The sequence below is a fragment of the Leptonychotes weddellii genome, chromosome 11 (genome assembly GCF_054177405.1).
Source record: "Leptonychotes weddellii isolate Sample4059 chromosome 11, ASM5417740v2, whole genome shotgun sequence".
In the NCBI taxonomy this organism is placed as follows: domain Eukaryota; kingdom Metazoa; phylum Chordata; class Mammalia; order Carnivora; family Phocidae; genus Leptonychotes; species Leptonychotes weddellii.
The window spans coordinates 45918014-45940504 of record NC_138379.1 but is presented as its reverse complement, the minus strand read 5'-3'; the positions used below and the strand labels follow the sequence as shown (position 1 = coordinate 45940504).

The following is a 22491-nucleotide window of genomic DNA, read 5'->3' as shown; positions in this document are numbered from 1 at the left end:
GATCCCAGGGTCCTGGGATCGAGTCCCGCATCGGGCTCCCTGCTCTGCGGGGAGCCTGCTTCTCCCTCTCCCACTCCCCCTGCTTGTGTTCCCTCTCTCGCTGTGTCTCTCTCTGTCAAATAAATAAATAAAATCTTTAAAAAAAAAAAAAAAACAAAAAAAGATTTTATTTATTTATTTATTTGTGTGAGAGAGAGAGAGCACATGAGAGGGGGGAGGGTCAGAGGGAGAAGCAGACTCCCCGCTGAGCAGGGAGCCCAATGTGGGACTCAATCCCAGGACTCCAGGATCATGACCTGAGCCGAAGGCAGCCGCTTAACCAACTGAGCCACCCAGGCGCCCCCCAAGAAGGGAATTTTAATTTGGAAGGTGACAAACAAGGTCAATGAGAAAAATAAGAATAAAAAAGTCTAGACTGGGTATTTGAAAAACAGATGTAGTATCAAAATAATTTCATGCAGATATACACAAATATAGATACTTGGATTCTTAATGTGAAAATATACAGTTGTTTCCTCAGGGCACCAAGTGACCGGAAGATCTATATGAAGGCAATAAGATAATTAGATGCAGAAAAATTTCACAGACACTTCAAGAGTAACTATAAAACAATCCAAATGTTCACTAACAGAGAATAGATAAACCAAGTGTAGCATATATATAATAATGTAATATCACAAGCAATAAAAAAGAATGAACTGTTGATATATCATGGATAGAATCTCAAAAATGTAGAGTGAAAAAGTACAGATAGTATGATTCCATTTATAGAAAGTTCAAGAATAAGCAAAACTAGTCTATGTGAAAGAAACTAGACTGTAGTCGACTTCTGGGGATGGGGACATGAAAAAACTTTCCACTTTCCATTATATATACCAAGTATGTATGTCAAAATTCATTGAAATAAACACTTAAGATCTGTTTACTTCACTACATATAAATTGTATCTCAGTAAAAAAAAGGAATGAGATTACATTCATCAAAGCCCAAATGTGATGTTATGTCAACACAGAAAAAATGGCAAGCTGGGTGCCCGGCTGGCTCAGTCAGTGGAGCATGTGACTCTTGATATTGGGTTGTAAGTTTGAGCCCCAAGCTGAATGCAGAGATTACTTAAAAATAAAGTCTTTAGGGGCACGTGGGTGGCTCAGCCATTAAGCGTCTGCCTTCAGCTCAGGTCATGATCCCAGGGTCTTGGGACCGAGCCCTGCATCGGGCTCCCTGCTCAGCAGGAAGCCTGCTTCTCCCTCTCCCACTCCCCTTGCTTGTGTTCCCTCTCTCACTGTCTCTCTGTCAAATAAATAAATAAAATCTTTTAAAAAAATAAAATAAAATCTTTAAAAATAAATAAAGTAGGAAAAAAGGCAAGCTTAATTTAAGTAACCAATAGAGACACTATAATCTTGTTGTTTGTATTATTTGTTTCACGGATTCATTGGGGGAAAAATGATCAATCAGTTCACTGCTGGGGGGAGGGGGAAGCACAGAACTGAGGTGATAATAATTAACCACAGCACCTATACCATTTGAATGCCAATACATTTCAGGCATTATGGTTTCTATATTAATCTAATTCAACCTCAAAAGCTTTATATGATAACTATCACTATTATTTTATTTTATTTTATTTATTTTTTATTTTTTTATTTTTATTTTTTTATTTGAGAGAGAGAATGAGAGAGAGAGAGCACATGAGAGGGGGGAGGGTCAGAGGGACAAGCAGACTCCCTGCCGAGCAGGGAGCCCGATGCTGGGACTCGATCCTGAGACTCCAGATCATCACCTGAGCCGAAGGCAGTCGCTTCACCAACTGAGCCACCCAGGCGCCCCATCACTATTATTTTAATTAAAAAACTAACAAGTGGGGCGCCTGGGTGGCTCGGTCGGTTAAGTGGCTGCCTTTGGCTCAGGTCGTGATCCCAGGGTCCTGGGATCGAGTCCCACGTCGGGCTCTCTGCTCAGCAGGAAGCTTGCTTCTCCCCTCTCCCTGCCACTCTGCCTACATGTGGTCTCTACCTGTCAAATAAATATCTTTAGGAAAAAAAAAACCTAATAAGCAATCTGAGTTTATAAAGCCAGGAAAAGTATGAAGATAGTCTCTGGCTATAGAATTTGGGATCTTTAAACTATACCTGGATAATTAATGACATGAATTTTAACTACTCCAAAGGTACAAAAAGTAAGTGAATTAATAAGAATCGAACAAAACAGGGGCGCCTGGGTGGCTCAGTTGGTTAAGTATCTGCATTCAGCTCAGGTCATGATCCCAGGGTCCTGCGATTGAGCCCTGTGTTGGGCTCTCTGCTCAGCGGGGAGCCTGCTTCTCCCTCTCCCCCTGCTTGTGCTCTCTCTGTCAAAGAAAGAAATAAAATCTTAAAAAAAAAAAAATAAGTGAAAAGTGTTTAAACATTAACGTCTATAAAATGTAATAAAGACATTTAATTAAAAGTTCAGGTAGCTGACTTCCAGTAAATTGAAAATCTGTGAAAAGTAAGGTCTCAAATGACTGGTAAAATGTTACCCATGTATCAATTTGTAGCTAACCTGCTGGATGCATATGGTAAGTATTATTTTCTATTTCTTCTCGGTCATCCTGCAGTGACTCCTCATGAAAAGAGGTCTCTTCACTGCTTCCTTCCAGCCCATTTCGCAAAGCAGCACGCATGTTTAATGCAACAATGGTATCATCCACACTGCTGCTGCTGTTGTGTTTATTTCCAGCACTCTCCGGGGTTTGAGGAATGGGTTTGGCAATAGGGTTAGTATAAAAACGTGACACAAGAGAATCATCATCTCCATCCTGCTGATGGTTCTCATCAACAGGTTTGCTCAGGAAACTGAATCTGAAAAGTAGAAAAGAAACAAATGGTATCTTAGCCCTTTATAACAATGATAACAGCCAACCCTCACTAAACCTTTACTGAGTAATTTTACATATTAAAAATTTATTTAAACTGACAGAGAAAATAAAATAACTTGCCCAAATTAAAAAACTCTAAGTGCTAGAGTTGGGATTTTAACACAGGAAATCTGGCTGTAGATTACACGACCTATTTTCATGATCAGATTACAACTGATCTACTTTCATGAATGAATGAATCTGAGCATCCCAAACATTAGTTAAAAAAAAAAAAGAAAAAGAAAAAAGGCATTCTACTATATAAGGACAAAGAGTGGTGAATTTCAAACTAAAAATTTTAGGTTTTTAGTATTATCATCAGCAAGGTATTATGCTTCATTAAGGAAACATCAACTTAGAATTTTATCCAAGGAAGAAAAAAAAATACCCAGGAGTGCAAGGATGTATATAGAATTTTTCACTGAGGCATTATTTTGAATATAAGAATACCAAAATAGGGGCTCCTGGGTGGCTCTGTCGTTAAGCATCTGCCTTCAGCTCAGGTCATGATCCCAGGGTCCTGGGATCAAGCGCCGCACTGGGCTCCTTGCTCAGCAGGAAGCCTGCTTCTCCCCCTCCCACTCCCCCTGCTTGTGCTCCCTCTCTCACTGTGTCTGTCTCTGTCAAATAAATAAATAAAATCTTAAAAAAAAAAAAAAAGATTACCAAAATAATCTAAATGTCCTCCAATGGGGAACTGATTATCATATATTCACCAAGATGGCTATTAAAGTCATTAAAAAAAGAGAAGGCAGAGGGGCGCCTGGGTAGCTCAGTCATTAAGTGTCTGCCTTCGGCTCAGGTCATGATCCCAGGGTCCTGGGATCGAGCCCCGCATCAGGCTTCCTGCTCCACGGAAAGCCTGCTTCTCCCTCTCCCACTCCCCCTGCTTGTGTTCCCTCTCTCACTGTGTCTCTCTCTGTCAAATAAATAAATAAATAAAATCTTAAAAAAATAAAAATAAAAAAAGAGGAGGCAGATATATTCATAGATATAGAAAGGCATTTATAATAAAATAAGTGGAAATAAGCAGGCTAAAAATATTCTATCAGTCATGCCTAGTCTCTACAATGTATCTATATAAATAAATTTCTAAACTGTAAGAATATACATCAAACTATTAAGGATTATTGTGTATATTTCTACTTCCTCCTTTATACACTTATATACTTATTTTTTTGGTGTAGTTACAATGACTATGCATCACTTTGATAATTATCACAAATAAGACATCCCTTATTTTAAAGGGGGGAAAGGGGTGTCAAATGTATGAGAACCCTGTCCAAAATGACACATGGATATCAAAATAATTACGTAGAACTGAATCAGAAGATCTCCAATAATTTTAAGGTCTAAAATACTCAAAAAGCAAAAACATGATCAATTTCTAGGTGCTCATATCTGTAATACCATGCCACATTCACCAAACTTCATAAATTTTCACAGAATGAATAAATTCCAAGCTCAGAATCTCTTCAAAATGAGAACAGGGTGCTCTACTAGAAACAACCGAAAACAAAATTCAGTTTACCTCTCCCCATTTTCTGGATAATCAGATGGTGAAGCTAGATCTTCTGAATCACGATTAACAGGAGAGAAGAGATTGCTATTGTTAAGGTTTTTCAAAACCAACTTCTTAATGCTCTTCCTATAAAGAGACCAAAAGGGGAAAACAAAAAAACAAAAAAACCTCAGGCACACATAATTACATAACTAACATTATCTTAAAAACTAGTCAAAAAGAGCATTCTTGTTCAGCTCTTACATATCTAAAAATGACCTAACAAGTTCAACTCACAATGTTTAATACATAACCAGAATATAAGGTCTCAAATATATTACTCTCTGGTGTTTGGAAGAATAAGCTAAGTACATTCAAAACAAAGTGGGAAATCTCCTTGAAAAGTCCTTCTCCTCTGAACCCTGAGCATTCTACCCAGACACTTAGTTAACCCATCATACTATGTCTTATATTTCAGTTACTACTCTAAATAACTTCTTCTTCTTTAAACATTTTCTTCCTTTCTTGACAGGATTCATGACTGTCTCCTCACAGAACGTGGCGTGCTGCCTTGAAGAAAATAGGGAAGAGGCATTTGCTGATTAAGATTTCTTTTTTAAAGATGATGAGAAAGAAAAAGGAGAAAAACCCTGACATCCAATGATGCAAATTTCAGGTGTACACACAGTAGGTTTACTTAAGGCAAGAACCTCTACCATATATAAGCTTCGTAGAGGAGATCTCTTATTCAACCTCCACTTAAAAACTCCCTGGATTGGGGCGCCTGGGTGGCTCAGTCAGTTAAGCATCCACCTTCGGCTTAGGTTATGATCCCAGGATCCTGGGACTGAGCCCAGCATGAGGCTCTCTGCTCAACTGGGAGTCTGCTTCTCCCTCTCCCTTTGCCCCCCACCCCGCTCCATTTCTCTCTCTCTGTCAAATAAATAAATAAAATCTTAAAAAAAAAAAAAAAAAAAAACTACGAGGCACCTAGATGACGAAGTCGGTTAAGTGTCCGACTCTTGGTTTCAGCTTGGGTCATTATCTCAGGGTCTTGAGTCCACTTGGGACTCCCTCTCCCTCTGCCCCTCCCTCCTGCACATGTGCTCTCTCTCTCTCTCTCAAATAAATAAATTGTTAAAAAAATAATTAAAAAAACAAACTACAAGTAGCAGACCACTCTTGTTTATTTCTAATCTCAACAACTGAGTTATATGGTTAACAATCATCAATAGCATTTGTTCCAAACGCATGCATGCTAGTTATACTTATTATAATGACATAAATATATATTAAATAAGCCAATGAAATAAGCACTTGACAATAAAGAATTGTTATTTCCATGAAAATTAAAACTTGCCTTCCTATTAAATGACAACCTGGGTGACGCCAGAGAGGATAACTAGAAAACCCAGAGCTCTCTTAGGTGTCAAGAGCCAACAAGATAGTAAAAAAGGACCGAGCCAGCACTCAGGGCCATTAGCACAGCAAGGTGTCTGTTATTTAGGGTTGCTTTTTTCCTGGCACCTTTTCTGATTCCAAGAGGAAGGTTAAGAGGCAGATGGTCTGTTTGACAGTCTTAAAGGACTAGAGAGAGACAGAGACTGGAGTCTAGAGCCACCAAGAGGTTGGGGGCACTAGTGAATGCTGCTTGTTCTGTGTTGGGACCTGGAAAATCTCTACCCCAGGAGTTAAGAGAGAACTAAAAATAAAAAACAAAATCACAAGTTCAACCTTCACTCATCTCAATAAGCACCTATCATAAAAAAGCAAAAATTCTCTGAAAGTCAGGGATGCCTGAGTGGCTCACAGTCAGTTAAGTGTCTGCCTTCAGCTCAGGTCACAATCCCAGGGTGCTGGGATTGAGCCCCGCGTCGGGCTCCCTGCTCAGAGGGGAATCTGCTTCTCTCTCTTTCTCTGCCCCTCACCCCAGCTCATGCTCTCTCTCTCTCTCTCAAATAAATAAAATATAAAAAGAAAAAATCTCTGAAAGTCAGTATCATCATCTTTGAACTCTAATTACTGCCATAAACAATTTTGAAAATATAGTAACTAAAATAAAGTAATTTTTTAAAAAGACACAAAACGAGACAAGGTATTTCTTCAAAGATAAATGGCCAATAAGCAAATGGTAAGATATTGAACATTATTAGTCATAAAGGTAATGCAAATTATAAGCATGAAATACCACTTCACACCCACTAGGATGGCTATAATAAACAAAAGAGATAATACTAAGTGCTGACAAGAAAATGGAGAAAATGGAAACCTGCACTGCTGTTGGGAATGTAAAATGGTGCAGCTGTTGTAGAAAACAGTTGATAGCTCCTCAAAAAGTTAAATATAGAATTAATGTATGACCAAACAATTCCAATTCTAGATATATACTCAAAATAACTGAAAACGGGGAGTCAAACAGATATTTGTACGCCAATGTTCATAACAGCACTATTCACAGAGCTAAAAGATGGAAACAACCCAAATGTCCATCAACAGATGAATGGATAAACAAAATGTGGTATATCCAAAGAATGGAATATTATTCAGCCTTAAAAAGAAATGAAGTTTTAAAAAATATTTTATTTATTTGAGAGAGAGAGAAGAGCGTGTTTGAGAGAGCACCAGCAGGGGAGGGGCAAAGGGAGAGGGAGAAGCTGACTCCCTGCTGAGCAGGGAGCCCGACGCAGGGCTCAATCCCAGGATCCCAGGTTCATGACCTGAGCCAAAGGCAGACAGATGCTTAACCAACTGAGCCATCCAGGTGCCCTAAGAAATGAAGTTTTGACACATGCTACAACATCATAAATATTAAGAACATTATGCCAAGTAAAATAATCCAGACATGAATAGAATAAATATTGTATGACTTCCCTTGTATTCTCTAAAATAGACAAATTCATGCAGACAGAAAGTAATAAAGAGGTTAACGGGGACTGGAAGGAGAAAACAGAATTATTGCATGTGCATTTTTTTTTTTTAAAGATTTTATTTATTTATTTGACAGAGAGAGAGATAGCGAGAGCAGGAATACAAGCAGGGGCTGGGGGAGTGGGAGAGGGAGAAGCAGGTTTCCTGCCAAGCAGGGAGCCCAATGTGGGACTCGATCCCAGGACCCTGGGATCATGACCTGAGCTGAAGGCAGACGCTTAACGACTGAGCCACCCAGGCACCCTGCATGTGCATTTTTAACATAAAATTGATCACTTTAACCATGTTTGTTTTTTTTTTTTTTTTTAAGATTTTATTTATTTGACAGAGAGAGAGAAAGCCAGAGAGGGAACACAAGCAGGGGGAATGGGAGAGGGAGAAGCAGGCTTCCCGTGGAGCAGGGAGCCCGATGCAGGGCTTGATCCCAGGACCCCGGGATCATGACCTGAGCCAAAGGCAGATGCTTAACGACTGAGCCACCCAGGCGCCCCAACTTTAACCATTTTTATATGCATTTTACCACAATAAGAACTAGTAATTTTTAAAAAACCTTAAGTAAAATACAAGTGATTCAGACACACATTTGTAAAGGCTGTTAAATATTAAAATGGATAAAATAAGGGACGCCTTGGTAGCTGTTGGTTAAGCATCTGCCTTCAGCTCAGGTCATGATCCCAGAGTCCCAGGATCAAGCCTGGAGTCAGGCTCCCAGCTCAGCAGGGAGTCTGCTTCTCCCTCTGACCCTCCCCCCTCTCGTGCTCTCTCTCAAATAAATAAGTAAAATCTTTTTTAAAAATGGATAAATTTAGGAAAACTGTAGATGTGTTCATTTTTTACGATATTAGAATTTAAGGAAATAAAGTAACCAAAATATTCAAACAAAAAAAGGGGGAAAAATCAGTAAGAATATAAAAGACCTAAATGATTAGCAAGTTTGGTCTAATTCAAGATCACCATACCCAACAACTATAAAATACATATTCTTTTCAAGTGCAAATGGAGTATTTATGAAAACTAGCCGTATGTTGGACCATTAAAGCAAGCCACAAATTCCAAAGACTCAAAATCACCTGGAATACCGTTTTTGCACATAAGCTAGAAATCATTAACAAAAATGATCACTAGAAATCTCGTGTTAAGGGGCGCCTGGGTGGCTCAGTTGGTTAAGCAACTGCCTCCGGCTCAGGTCATGATCCTGGAGTCCCGGGATCGAGTCCTACATCAGGCTCCCTGCTCAGCAGGGAGTCTGCTTCTCCCTCTGATCCTTCCCCTTCTCATGCTCTCTCTCATTCTCTCTCTCAAATAAATAAATCAAATCTTAAAAAAAAAAAAAAAATCTGTTAGGAATTTACACTCGTATATAACCCAAGGCTCAACACCCCTGGCCATAAAAATCAGAAAGAATTTTATTAGCATGTATAATCATTATCTGAATGGTAAGAGTACTCCATATCAAAACTTAGAGAATACAAATACAGCTGAACTAAAGGAAAATTTTTATCTTTAAATGCATATATCTGGGAAGAAGGAAAGCTGAAATTCAAAGAGCTACGTATCCACTTAGAAAAAGGACAAAAAATTAAATACCAAAAAAAGGGAGGGGGAAAGGAAGGAACTAAAGACAAAATGAAATGAAATGTTGGTGAAAATATAAATAAAATTAAAAATGAATAAAACAGAAAACAATCAGAAATGGGAGCATCAATAAAAGCCAAATGTTAGTTCTTTGAAATCACCATGAGAAAAAGAGAAGGCATAAAAAAACCCCTTGTCAGAAATGAAAATGGGGATAACTCCACAGATTCTACTGAAATGAAAAAGACAGTAAGGATACTTTTTTTTTTTTTTAAGATTTTATTTATTTATTTGAGAGAGAGAGACATAGTGAGAGCAGGAACACAAGCAGGGGGAGTGGGAGAGGGAGAAGCAGGCTTCCCGCGGAGCAGGGAGCCTGATGTGGGACTCGATCCCAGGACTCTGGGATCATGACCTGAGCCAAAGGCAGACGCTTAACGACTGAGCCACCCAGGCTCCCAGTAAGGATACTTTTTAACACCTTTATTCCAATAAATTCAAAATTTTAGTTAGTTGAACAATATAAAAATATAACTTGCCAAAAGTTAATGCAAAAAATTAAAAGCTTAATAGCCCTATAACTTTTATATAAATTAATAATTAAAAGAAAACCCAAAACCAAGAACAAACCTTACTAATAAATATGACTTCAGGACCCTATGTCTTCACTGGTACCCTACATTTATTGAAAACAAAAACCAAAAAAAAAAGGGTCTATCTTACATAAACTCCAGAAAAATAGAAAGAAAAAATACTCCCTAATTTGTTTATAAGGTCAGCATAAACTTTATACCAAAACCAGGTAAGAAAGGAACATTCACGCCAATCTAAGTGATGAACACAATGGCAAAAAAACTCCTGAACAAAATTTTACACGGTGAATCCTAACAAGCAAGGATGTTACCAAACACTATCACAGCCTGTGTGGGAAGAACTTAGGAGAAACCTAAAAAAAGGGCCTCCACCTGCCAGAGATGGGACAACTTGGCAATCATAAAAAACACCAGATCCAGCAGACTGAAGCACAGGAACCAGGGTGGGGGATTGATTAAGTATTTGACAAGGGGCAATCCCTTCAGGTCCCCTCCCTCCTTAGGAGCTTTGTACCATCACTTTTGCTATTGCTCAATAAATTGCTCAATAAACCTTGCTTTGCTGCCCCCCAACAAAAAAATTCACATGAAGAATATACTTACAACTAGAAGACAAGGAATCAACAAAAAACATAAGAATAGTGCCAGGCAAAAGTGAAGAGGACCAGATCAGGAATATCAAGTTAGAAAGGTACAAAGAACGTAAGTATAGAAACACTATTGTGGGGCGCCTGGGTGGCTCAGTTGGTTAAGCGACTGCCTTCGGCTCAGGTCATGATCCTGGAGTCCCTGGATCGAGTCCCGCATCGGGCTCCCTGCTCGGCAGGGAGTCTGCTTCTCCCTCTGACCCTCCCCCCTCTCATGTACTCGCTCTCTCTCATTCTCTCTCTTTCAAATAAATAAATAAAATCTTAAAAAAAAAAAAAAGAAACACTATTGTGGTAAAGCAAACCTATGTGACTTCAAAGACTAGATTTATTTCAACAATGAAATACTTCATAAGTAAAAATAAGTAGCAGATTCATGTATTTTGCCATAGTTATGTCACTGCCCTCAACTGGCGTATAGGAATATAGCTATAAAGGTACATAGGAATAAAACTGACTTTTATGTACTGAACTTGTATGCCACAAACCTTGCTACATTTACTAGTTCATAACTGACGTAAACTGCACATACTATATTATACAATTTGATAAGCTGTCTTCTGTATCACCAGTGAAACCATTATCACAAACCAGAAAAACAACATACTCATCATACTGAAAAGTTTCCTCATACTCCTTGTATGAACCTTCCAAAATCTCTCCCTTCTACCATCGCCAATGACTTGTATTTTCTCGTATTTTAAGTAAATGGAAAAGAGCTCTAATTTGGTAAATGCATGGTAGAATACCATTTGGTCAAGTTAAGTCGTGTCTGAAACAATCATTCAAAAGAATACTGGAGGGGCGCCTGGGTGGCTCAGTTGGTTAAGCGACAGCCTTCGGCTCAGGTCATGATCCTGGAGTCCCGGGATCAAGTCCCACATTGGGTTCCCCGCTCAGCGGGGAGTTTGCTTCTCCCTCTGACCCTCCCCCGTCTCGTGCTCTCTCTTATTCTCTCTCTCAAATAAATAAATAAAAATCTTAAAAAAAAAAAAAAAAGGAATACTGGAAAATAACATTATATCCACTTGAAAAAAAAAATAGGCATATTTAAAACCAGAAACATAGCAAAATATTCCCTCTGCCCAACAGTCCTCCCTATCCCTCTTTTTTATTTTTTTAAAGTAATCTCTATGCTCGGGGTGCCTGGGTGGCTCAGTTGTTAAGCATCTGCCTTTGGCTCAGGTCAAGATCCCAGGGTCCTGGGATGGAGCCCCACATCGGGCTGCCTGCTCAGTGGGAAGCCTGCTTCTCCCTCTCCCACTCCCACTGCTTGTGTTTCCACTCTTGCTGTCTCTCTCTGTCAAATAAATAAATAAAATCTTTAAAATAATAATAATAAAATAATAATAAAGTAATCTCTATGCTCAACGTGGGGCTCGGAACTCACAACCCTGAGATCAAAAGTCACATGCTTGACCGACTGAGCCAGCCAGGTGCCCCTCCCTCTTCAGTTCATTTTTATTTATTTTTTTTAAAGATTTTATTTATTTGACAGAGAGAGAGATAGCGAGAGCAGGAACACAAGCAAGGGGAGTGGGAGAGGGAGAAGCAGGCTTCCTGCCGAGCAGGGAGCCCGATGTGGGACTCGATCCCAGGACCCTGGGATCATGACCTGAGCCGAAGGCAGACGCTTAACGACTGAGCCACCCAGGCGCCCTCCCTCTTCAGTTTAAATAACACATCCTCAGAGCAGCTTTCCTTCATCATTCTCCTATTAGTCTCCCCTACAGTGGCAATCTCTACCACTCCTCTCTGTCACTTGTGCTTACTGTCAACATCTCTCTCCCCTCACAGACTGTGAATTCAGTAATGGAGGAATGTGTCTTGTTCGTAGCTGCATTCCTAATGCCTACCACACTTGGGACTTAGTAGTTACTTGATAAATGTTTGTTGAATGAAGGAAGGAACAGATGAATCAAAGAATATTTTCAAATTTACCATTCAGAATAAGTAAAATACTAGCTTGCTCTATAGTAACTTTCCTCTGACTAGTATGAAAAGGCAAAAGGAAAAAGACACGGCACTGATAAGGTTCTCACACTGTCAATCTACCAAATTCATCTTTCAGAGCAAACAGAATACTGTTCTAGGGGTAGCCATACTCCTAAAGTCCTTCATGAATCCTTTACCCTCTGTGGTATTATACGGCAACTGTTTACAGAGTATAAAGTGATAGCCCAAGGCTTGGTTAGGAAGTGAATAGGGGCATGTGCCATTTCCTTTAGATAGTTAAATACAGTTAAGATTAAATTCTAGATTCTAACAAGGTGAGAGCATAAACTCAAAAGACTTTTACAATCTCCATCCCCTCTTATCCGCTGGCTTAGATGATCTCCATATCTTATAGGGAGGGAGTCCCTCGATCCTATAACCGGGATTCTATACTCTTATTTAGCTCCTTTTATGCCTCCTAAGATGCATTCTTTTTCTTTCTTTCCCCAAGACTTATTTTTAAATAATCCCTATACCCAACATGGGGCAAAGGTACCTACCTATATAGAGTTTATGTTCTATAGGGAAAAAACAGACGAAAAACAAATATTTAAAAAAATAAATATTAGAAGGTATGAGGAAAAAAGAGAAAAGAAAGATGATAAGAATGTGGGAAATGCTGACAAGAGAAAAGATGGGTGCAATTTTAAACAGATGGGTCAGAGTAGTCTTCGTTGAGGGGATATGTGAGTAAACAGTGAGGGTTAATATATGGACTTACAGGGAGAAGTGTTTCAGACAAAGAGAACAAGTATGGCAAAGATTGAAAGGCAACGGCATGCCTTTCCTGTCCTAACAGTGGCAAAGAAGCACTAAAATTAGAGTGGAGTAAACAACAGAGAGTAGTAGACGTCTTCACAAGGAAGTTACCAAACAAGATCAGATCTTACAGCACCTTACACACCACTGTAAGGAATTTGGCTTTTACTCTGAGTAAAATATGAACCACCACACGGTTTTGGACAGAAAAGTGACATGATATGACTTACACTTCAAAGAGACCACTGTGCTGGCTATATTTAGGACAGAATGCAAAGGGGTAAGGGTAAAGCTGGAAAGATCAGGAGAATATTGTAGTAATTCAGTCAAGAGATGATGATGGCTTTGAGGGGTACCTGGCTGGCCCAACTGGTGGAGCATGTGACTCTTGATCTCAGGGTTGAATTCAAGCCCCACATTGTGTACAGAGATTACTTAAAAATAAATCTTGGGGAAAAAGAAAGATGATGATAGCTTGGATCAGGGTAGTTAGTAGCAGTGAAAGAGGTAAACTGGTCAGATACTAGGTAATTTTTGAAGGTTCAACAAAGAAGATTTGCTGATGCTTCAGATGTGGGATATATGAAAGAAGTCAAGGATGATTCCAAAGTTTCTGGCCTGAACAACTAGAATGATGGAAACAGTTATCTGAGATAGGGAAGGCTATGGATGGAATAGGTTTGAGGTAGAAGATTAGGAGTTCAGTGTTGGCCATGTTGATTTTGAAATAAATATCTTTTAGAGATCCAAGTGGAGATGTTGGGTGGGGCTGGATATAAAAATCTGTGGAGTTTGGGAGAAAAGTCTGGGGTGGAGATTAAAGGTTAGAAATCATCAGACTATAAATGACTATAAATGACATATAAAGCTATGAAACTAAATTAAATCACTCTGGGAGACAGTAAAGAAAATGTGATCAAGAACTAAGCTCAGAGGCATTCCAATTTTAAAAGGCTGAGAAGAGGAACCAGCAAAGGAGACAGAAGGAGCAACCAATACAGTAGGAAGAAAACCAGGGGGCTATGGGGTTCCTGCAAACCAAGTGAAGAATCAAAGAAAGAGAGACGAACTCTCTAAAATAGTTCTGATCCATTAAGCAAAGACTGTTGAGAGGAAGAACGCAGAAGTGGAAGCCAGGAAGGGGATAGAGGTGGTACTCTTAGCAAAATGTATACCTTCCCACCCTAATCCTTTCTGTGCCAAAAAAATTCCTAAATACTGGGACATAAACATGAATAATACACTGTCCCTGACTTCAAAATAGTCCAATTATGTGCTAAGAAATGTATAAAATTGGACTTTCCATTTTTTCTGAAGCACCAGCCCACTATATACATATATATATATATTTTTTTTAAAGATTTTATTTATTTATTTGAGAGAGTGAGTGAGCGCGAGCTGGAGGGAGAGGGAGAGGAAAACAGGCTCCACACATAAAATTATGTAGAGATATTCTCAATTGGTTTGGCCAATGTAAGTTTTAAGAAAAAAGTGTCTTCTGCTTAAAATTATGTAAGCACTAAAATCTCAAAATAAAACAAAAAAACCTGCGTATTAGTAGAACAGTAAAAATATTTTTATGTTAACCATGGTTATCCTTGAAGAACGATCAGGCCACTTTTATTATTTGTGATATTCTCTATTTTTAAAATTAAAAACAGGGGCGCCTGGGTGGCTCAGCCGGTTAAGTGTCTGACTCTTGGTTTTGGCTCAGGTCACTATCTCCTGGGTCACAGGACAGAGCCCCGGGTCAAGCTTCCGGGGTTTGGGCTCCGTGCTCAGTGGGGAGTCTGCTTGAAGATTCTCTCTCTCTACCCCTTCCCCTACTCGAGCATGTCCATGCTCTCTTTCTCTCTCTAAAATAAATAGATAAACAGATAAATCTTTAAGCAAACAAAAACCTAAACTTACAACATTTGTACTACATTTAGGTAAATACATATTATTTTGTACTTAGTTTAAATTAATATTTACTTTTAATTTATGTTAACAAAAATAAACTCACTTGGGCATGAATGCTCCATTGGCTAATGATGGCTCATCATCATCCAGCCCATCGAAGAGATGTGACTTGGCTGTGCCTGTTGTTTGTAAAGCCTTTGGTCGAACTCTGGTGGCAGGGCGGGGTGTTAGTTTATAATGAGTAGGTGTAGTGAGAGCCTTCTGGGCTGCTGGATTTGTTGGTTTCAATCTCTGAAAAACAAAAGCATCAAGGAAAATTCCAGTTTAACTCAAATGCATTATTTGGCCTTAAAAAAAAAAATCTTAAGAACAGAATTCAAATATCTTTGCCATTTATCCAACTAGATACCTCTGTGTATTTTTCAACTAAACCAAAAATCTTTAACTTCAAAATAAACTGAGATGCACCATGAATACTCAACTTCTGTGCAATCCAAATCACTCTTTAAAAAATGGTTATTAGCTGGCATTTATTCAGCATTTAGTAAACATTGGTAGTTGCCATGAGTCAAACACTAAGTACAGGCAATAAAAATAATGAAATCACTTCCCCTGATTTTTGAGGAAATTACAAGTTAGTAGAAGAGACATACAACTAAAATAAGACTTTAGGTTGATTTTGATGGCACCTTTATTATTTTCTGTAACATCTGCTGGATGTTATACATTTGTTTTCCTACTAAACATTATACATAGGATTATATAACCACTTGAAACAACAATGTCTAACATATAAAACCCTGTCACAGTTTATGTTTCTCTTTACAATGCAGACTGTTTACACTTCAGCAACAATGAACATTCCTAGATCTTTTTTGTGATCTCTCACAATTGTGTGTCATTGCTTGGAATGTCTTAACCTAAATCTACCAACTTCTCCATATATACTCAAAAAAAGTTAAATGTTACCTCTTTTGCAAAGCCTTATCAAACTCACCCAAAAGTCTACGCTCTTCCTTAACATAATATTCACCATTTTAATGCAAACTCTTCAGGGGGGTTTAGTATATCTACTAAGTTGTGCAAGAATCACCACTATGTTAAGTCCAGAACATTCCCCTCACTCCAAAAAGAAATGTTGTGCCTCCCAATTCCAGTTTCCCTAGGCAAACATGAATCTACTGTGTCTCAATAAATTTGCCTATTCTAAGCATTTTATATGAATGGAATCATGTGGCCTCTTGTGTCTGCCTTCTTTCACCCAGCATAATGTTTTCAAGGTTCACCCATGTTGTATGTAGCACGTTACCAGTACTTCATTCCTTTTTATGGCTGAATGACATTTCATCATATATATGTGTGTATATATACACACACACACATTTTGTTTATCCATTCATCCGCTAATGGGCTATTTTATTACTGTATTTACTATATTGAGCTTGAGTAAATTTAAACACATTAACAGGGCCGCCTGGGTGGTTCAGTCGTTAAGCGTCTGCCTTCAGCTTGGGTGATGATCCCAGGGTCCTGGGATCGAGCCCCTGCATCGGGCTCCCTGCTCCACGGAAAGCCTGCTTCTCCCTCTCCCACTCCCCCTGCTTGTGTTCCCTCTCTCGCTTTGTCTCTGTCAAATAAATAAATAAAATCTTAAAAAAAAACCAAAAACACACATTAACAGATCCAATCTTCTGACTAAATAAATAGCAAGCTCTTAGAAGATAAGTTCTTGTTTTCATTTTGTATCCTCAGTACTGAACACAGTGACTAGAACATATTTAGGCCTATAATTACGCTGCACAAATAACACATAATTTTCTTTTCTTTTTTAAAGTAGGCTCCATGCCCAGCATGGAGCCCAATGCAGGGCTTGAACTCATGACCCTGAGATCAAGACCTGAGCTGAGATCAAGAGTTAGACACTTAACTGACCAAGCCACCTAGATGTCCCACACAAACTTTTCATCTAAGCAAAACTTGTATTTATGCAGCATGTTAAAAAGCACTTTAGATTCCTATCTTATCTTTATATCTAGTTATAGGGTAAACTCAAAAAACCAGTGAGGGAGAAACGAGATGACATAAATAACTGAGCAATAGTACCTGTAGACTAACCAACTTATTATAAATAAGCCAGGTATGCATTATCTCACTTAATTCTCAAGATTAAAGAGTATTACTATCCCCATTTTACAGATGAAGAAACACATTCAGAAGCAGAAAGACATGCTCATTGTACATGGTAACACAAGGATTAAACAGACCAGAGCCTACTTTTAACCCACACCACAGTGAGCAGAAGATCATTTCTTTGACACTAGAGCATAAAAAATTAAGACAAAGTTAACTGTAGAAACCAGGAGAAAAGATATTGATATGCCACTTAAGAATATTATGATTTTCAGGGGTGCGTGGGTGGCTCAGTCGTTAAGCGTCTGCCTTCGGCTCAGGTCATGATCCCAGTGTCCTGGGATCGAGCCCCGCATCGGGCTCCCCGCTCTGCAGGAAGCCTGCTTCTCCCTCTCCCCTCCCCCTGCTTGTGTTCCCTCTCTCACTCTGTCTCTCTCTGTCAAATAAATAAATAAAATCTTTAAAAAAAAAAAAAAGAATATTATGATTTTCAGAAAATCAGCCTCTCTGAGCCTTAGTTTGCTCAACCATAAAATGGGAATAATAAGATATGCCTTATTTCAGGGTTACTGAAAAGTCTCAGCCCTCACCTTCAGTCCAGTGTTCATTTCACTATTTTAGTCATGCTGCCTTCCAGATACAGCAAACATAATGTATCTCCTGGCTCAGTGAAAAGCACAAATAATGTGTCTTAAAAACTTAATTACACCTAACTCTGCTTAAGCTATATATTAAGAAATTATATTCTCCACATTTAGTTTCTCTTGATCTGAGAATAAACTTTACAAAAGCATCCTTAAATTTACCTCTTCTTTCTTCTTAGGGTCTGACATGGGATTCCGGAAGAGAGGAGAGTCTCCAAAAGGTGAGTACGTTAAACTATTGATGTGCTGTTGGAGAACAGCTTGCTGGGCAGCAGAAGCATTGGGATCTGTCAAAGCTTTTTGGAAAAAAGAAAAGAGAAAGGAAGATGTCAGTCCAGGGATCCAATGCAATTATAGCAAGAGAACACAGAATCATTTTGGAGACGTCTTCAAAATGTTCAGACTCACTCAATGGCATTATTGGTGGAGAGCAGAGGAGCAAACTGTGAAGAAAATCAACAACCAAATAAACTAATGGGTAAAAGATACGAAGAGGCATTTCATAAAAGACAACACACAAAAAATTTTACTTAGGTGTTTGTTGTCACTAACAATCAATGAAATGCAATTTAAACAACCTTGAAGAAATATTTTATATCTACCTCATTATCTATTAGTTGTATATGTATCAGCTGTATCAAAAGAATTATAGTCTTTGACTTCTAGACACATTATAAATTGACTTACTCTGTCTAAAAGAAACAGTAACAGTACATAAAGCAAATACTGTTTTTATATTTTTTAACCTACTCATACCAATCATGGAAATTTAACCCAAGGGTTTAAACAAACTAGAAACAAAGAAATGTTTATAAATATTCAATAAATATTATCTATAATTGTTAGGACTTGAAAACAACCTATACCCAACATTAATAGTTGTAAAAATCATGATACATCAACATGGTGGGTTAAATAGTTATTAAAAATAATGACAATGTGTTTCACGGTGGAAATAAGGAAGTATCTTTGATTTAATTTAGTAAGTAAAAATTCCAGAATAAAAAATATTAAGTATACTAAGACTATTGAGGAAGAAAGTGGAATACAAAAAAATGAAAATGGCTGTAAAGGTGTCCTTATATGTTTATTATTTACATTTAATATTCATATTCAAGTAAAAATTAAAAGAAAAAATATCACTCCAATTAGTCTAATTTTCTTTTAAAGTGTAAAAACATGTCATTAGTCACAGAGAATTTAGGGAACAGAAAAGGAATGATGATCTATATCACACACAGTAAAAAATAAACAAGAAAACCCCCACAACTATCTGCATTATACCCTGATTGATGAAGAAACCTTTTTGCAAAATAGTTCCAAATGATTAAAAAAAAAATCAAATCACACCTAAATAATTTTAGAGATTAAAACACTTTTTTCCTTTATAAGTGTTTAAAACAAGGCTAATGCCAAAACATAATAAGATAATCCACAATGAAGGAATCCCTCAATCAAAACATTTGGAAAATTTTAATACAACAGGGAGAAAAAAAGCACAACAGCAACAGCAGCAACAACAAACCCAGAACAGAGCTAAAGCTTAAGTAACGAAAAAGGGGTAAATCCACCTTAGTCAAATTAAGCTTTCTTAAAATCAGATGTATTAATTAAATACTAAAACTGCAGGCGCCTGGGTGGCTCAGATGGTTAAGCATCTGCCTTCGGCTCAGGTCATGATCCCGGAGTCCTGGGATCGAGTCCCGCATCAGGCTCCCTGCTCTGCGGGAAGTCTGCTTCTCCCTCTGCCTCTCTCTCTCTCTCATGAATAAATAAAATCTTTAAAAAAAAAAAACAACAACTAAAACTGTATGCTAATATATAAGGGGAGAGTACAAGTTTGCTCAAGACTGTGAAACCCAGAGGAGATGTCAATTTAAAGAGCATATAGCAAATCATCTGTATGATGTTCCTAAATCCAATTTAAGTATCAGTGAGGAAAAAAAATATAAAAAAGTAGCTTCAGTACAGAGTGCCACACAACAATAGCATAAATGTTATTCTATGGACTATTCAAGGACACTCAAGAAAACCTGGAAGTTTTTGTAAGAATTCTAATATTCACTAGTCCGTCTATTACTTGACAGGCAATTATGCATTAAAAATAACACTGACATGTACCAGCTGATCCCATCATTAACAAGTATAATAGGTCACCCCATCTGGGCTTACTCAAAAGAATAAAACTCCTTTAACAAATCCAAACGTAATTAGGAAAGTGTGTGAACAGGATATTTTTATTTTTGTATGCTTAAATATGAAATATTCTCTAAGTTAACTGTATTATTTAAAAATATAGATAAGAGAGCTGGTATGTTAGCAAAAATAAGAGAACAATCAAGCATAAGCACTAGTTAAGCTACCATTTGTGTTACAGTCAATTCCGGTCACAATAATTTGAAAACATACTGAAAAGCCACATCATGACCAAATGATTAAAGGCACAGGAAAAAGTATAAAAAATAAAGTCTGAGAATAGAAAAACCTGATGATATTTTATCTGGAAGGACAATAGGGTTACTGCAAAGAAACTGTACCAGACTGGTTTGCTTAGCTTAGGAGGTAAAAGTAGAACCACTGAGTGGAAATTCTAGGGAGGCATGTTTTGGTTTCTAAACAACCTGAACAAAACAATGGACCAGACTGATTTGGAAAACTGTAACTGAGAACTCCCACAGTAAGAGAGGACTCACATAAGCTCTAAAGCACCTTCCAACTAACATCCTATGATACAAAGATGTACATTCTAAAAGGCAATATGGCTACTTTTAAATGTGTGGTAACAGTACCATATGTAACTGTAGTATTAAATGCTTATATCAGGAACTTTTAATTGACTTCAGAAAAAGATGCATTATCAAAAACCATTCAAGGGGTGCCTGGCTGGCTCAGTCAGAAGATCATGCTACTCCTAATCTCGGGGTTGAGTTCAAATCCCACGCTGGGTATAGAAATTACTTAAATAAATAAAAAAAAATTTTTAAAAACCCAAACTATTCAAAACACTATCCAGGTAAAAATGGCAGGTTACAATATTTATGGTATGTCCTCCTACTGAAAACAACTAAAACTAAGGAAAAGAAATAAAAGTGAAAATATCACTTTTAATGATAAAGCTTATTCTAATGTTCACACAAATTAGAATTCTAATTCACCTCCAAACCAAAGATCTAAGTAAAATCTGTTTTTTAAAAAAGATTTTATTTATTTATTTGAGAGGAGAGTGAGTGACTGAGAGGGAGAAAGAGAGAGCGTGCGAGTGTGCACGCACGAACGGGAAGGAGGAGCAGAGGGAGAGGGAGAAGGAGACTCCCCGATGAGCAAGGAGCCGGATGCAGGGCTCAATCCCAGGAACCCGGGATCATGACCTGAGCCAAAGGCAGATGCTTAACCAAATGAGCCACCCAGGTGCCCCTATGTAAAATCTATGTTTAAAACAAATTAAAATATATCTATATAACCCACAATGACAAAGAATGGGACATAACAAACGAACAGAAGAGAAAATATAACAAATTTCTAGGGGAAAGAAGTGGACAGAGGAGTGACAAAGCAGGATACAGCAAAGGATAGCTTAGAGTACATTCATAGGGGATTACAGCCCAAAGTGGAGCATATCTGCCCTGTAGAATCCCAGAAAGATTAGGGATTCAATGATACCAAGTTTGATGAAGTGAGACTGAAAGCAGGAGAGATGAACCAACGCAAAGTACATATACAAACACCCATACCTTCATCCTTCCTAATCCCTGATCCTCAAGAGATAAGCCAAACATCAGAGAGTGTGCCTCTGATGAAATCAAATTAACATATGGAAAGAACAAGGGCAACTCGTTTCAGTACTTGCATCATCCCAGAGCTAAGAATATAACAATCAGAGGACCCTTGGATAATAGCTGGTTCCTGGACTACTTACCTTAAAGTGAACCTTACTGGTAAACAAGCTCTACGCATACACAAAAACTGCCAGTGAGCTTTTTATTATTTTATTCTTGAATATGAATGGTAAAGATCACAGAGCATTAAAGAGTAGGACCAAAGCAAAAATAATCCTGAAGATTTAAGGCACAGAAAAGTCCTAAAAAAATTTTTTTAATGCCAATTAACAAAGTTTCAAGAAAAAATTGCATCTAAGAACCAGATGCTTGAGAAAAGGAACTGTCAGAGAATGAGAAAGAATTCTTGCTAAGTTGAAAATAAAAATCCAAACCGATGATGATTTAGAAGACATTCAGAAATCTCCTAAAAAGTAGAAACACAGCTTAAAAATCAAGCATTTAGAAAGGGGGCACCTGAGTGGCTCAGCTGGTTAACTGTCTGACTCTTGATTTTGGCTCAGGTCATGATCAGGGTTGTGAGACAGAGCCCCATGTCGGGCTCTGGGCTGGGTGTGGAGTCTGCTTAAGATTCTCTCTCCTTCTCCCTTTGCCCCTCCCCCACTCTAAAAAACAAACAAACAAAAAGATAGGGTATAAGCAATTCAGTGAAATTTCAGGACAAAGGGACAATCCTAAATGCCTGTGGGGGTAGTAGCTGAACACATCTCAAGAATCAGAAAAGCATTAGACTTCACAGCACATAATGGTTAATGCAAGGAATATAGTCCAAGTTCTGAGGATAAATTATTTTCACACTAGAATTCCATAACATTAAAGCATGAGGAACAAAAAGAGGTATTTTCAGACCTATAAGTGATCGAAGTTTACCCTTCATATACACTTTACTTAAAAACACATTCCAGGGGGCGCCTGGGTGGCTCAGTTGGTTAAGCGACTGCCTTCGGCTCAGGTCATGATCCTGGGGTCCCGGGATCGAGTCCCATATCGGGCTCCTTGCTCAGCAGGGGGTCTGCTTCTCCCTCTGACCCTCCCCCCTCTCATGTACTCTCTCTCTCTCATTCTCTCTAATAAATAAATAA

The 22491-nt window shown here is 38.2% G+C and overlaps 1 protein-coding gene across 10 annotated transcripts in view; it reads right to left on the bottom strand.

Moving 5' to 3' along the window:
• The window catches only part of NUP98 (nucleoporin 98 and 96 precursor), a 116846-nt gene that overhangs the window by 45738 nt on the left and 48617 nt on the right, over positions 1 to 22491 (bottom strand). For all 10 annotated transcript variants that reach the window (XM_081798719.1, XM_081798724.1, XM_081798723.1 and 7 more), the window contains 4 exons: positions 17736 to 17869; positions 14903 to 15090; positions 4431 to 4547; positions 2545 to 2843 (listed from right to left, as the gene is read on the bottom strand). In XM_081798719.1, coding sequence (XP_081654845.1) covers positions 2545 to 2843; positions 4431 to 4547; positions 14903 to 15090; positions 17736 to 17869 — 738 coding nt within the window. The remainder of the gene's footprint in view (positions 1 to 2544; positions 2844 to 4430; positions 4548 to 14902; positions 15091 to 17735; positions 17870 to 22491) is intronic.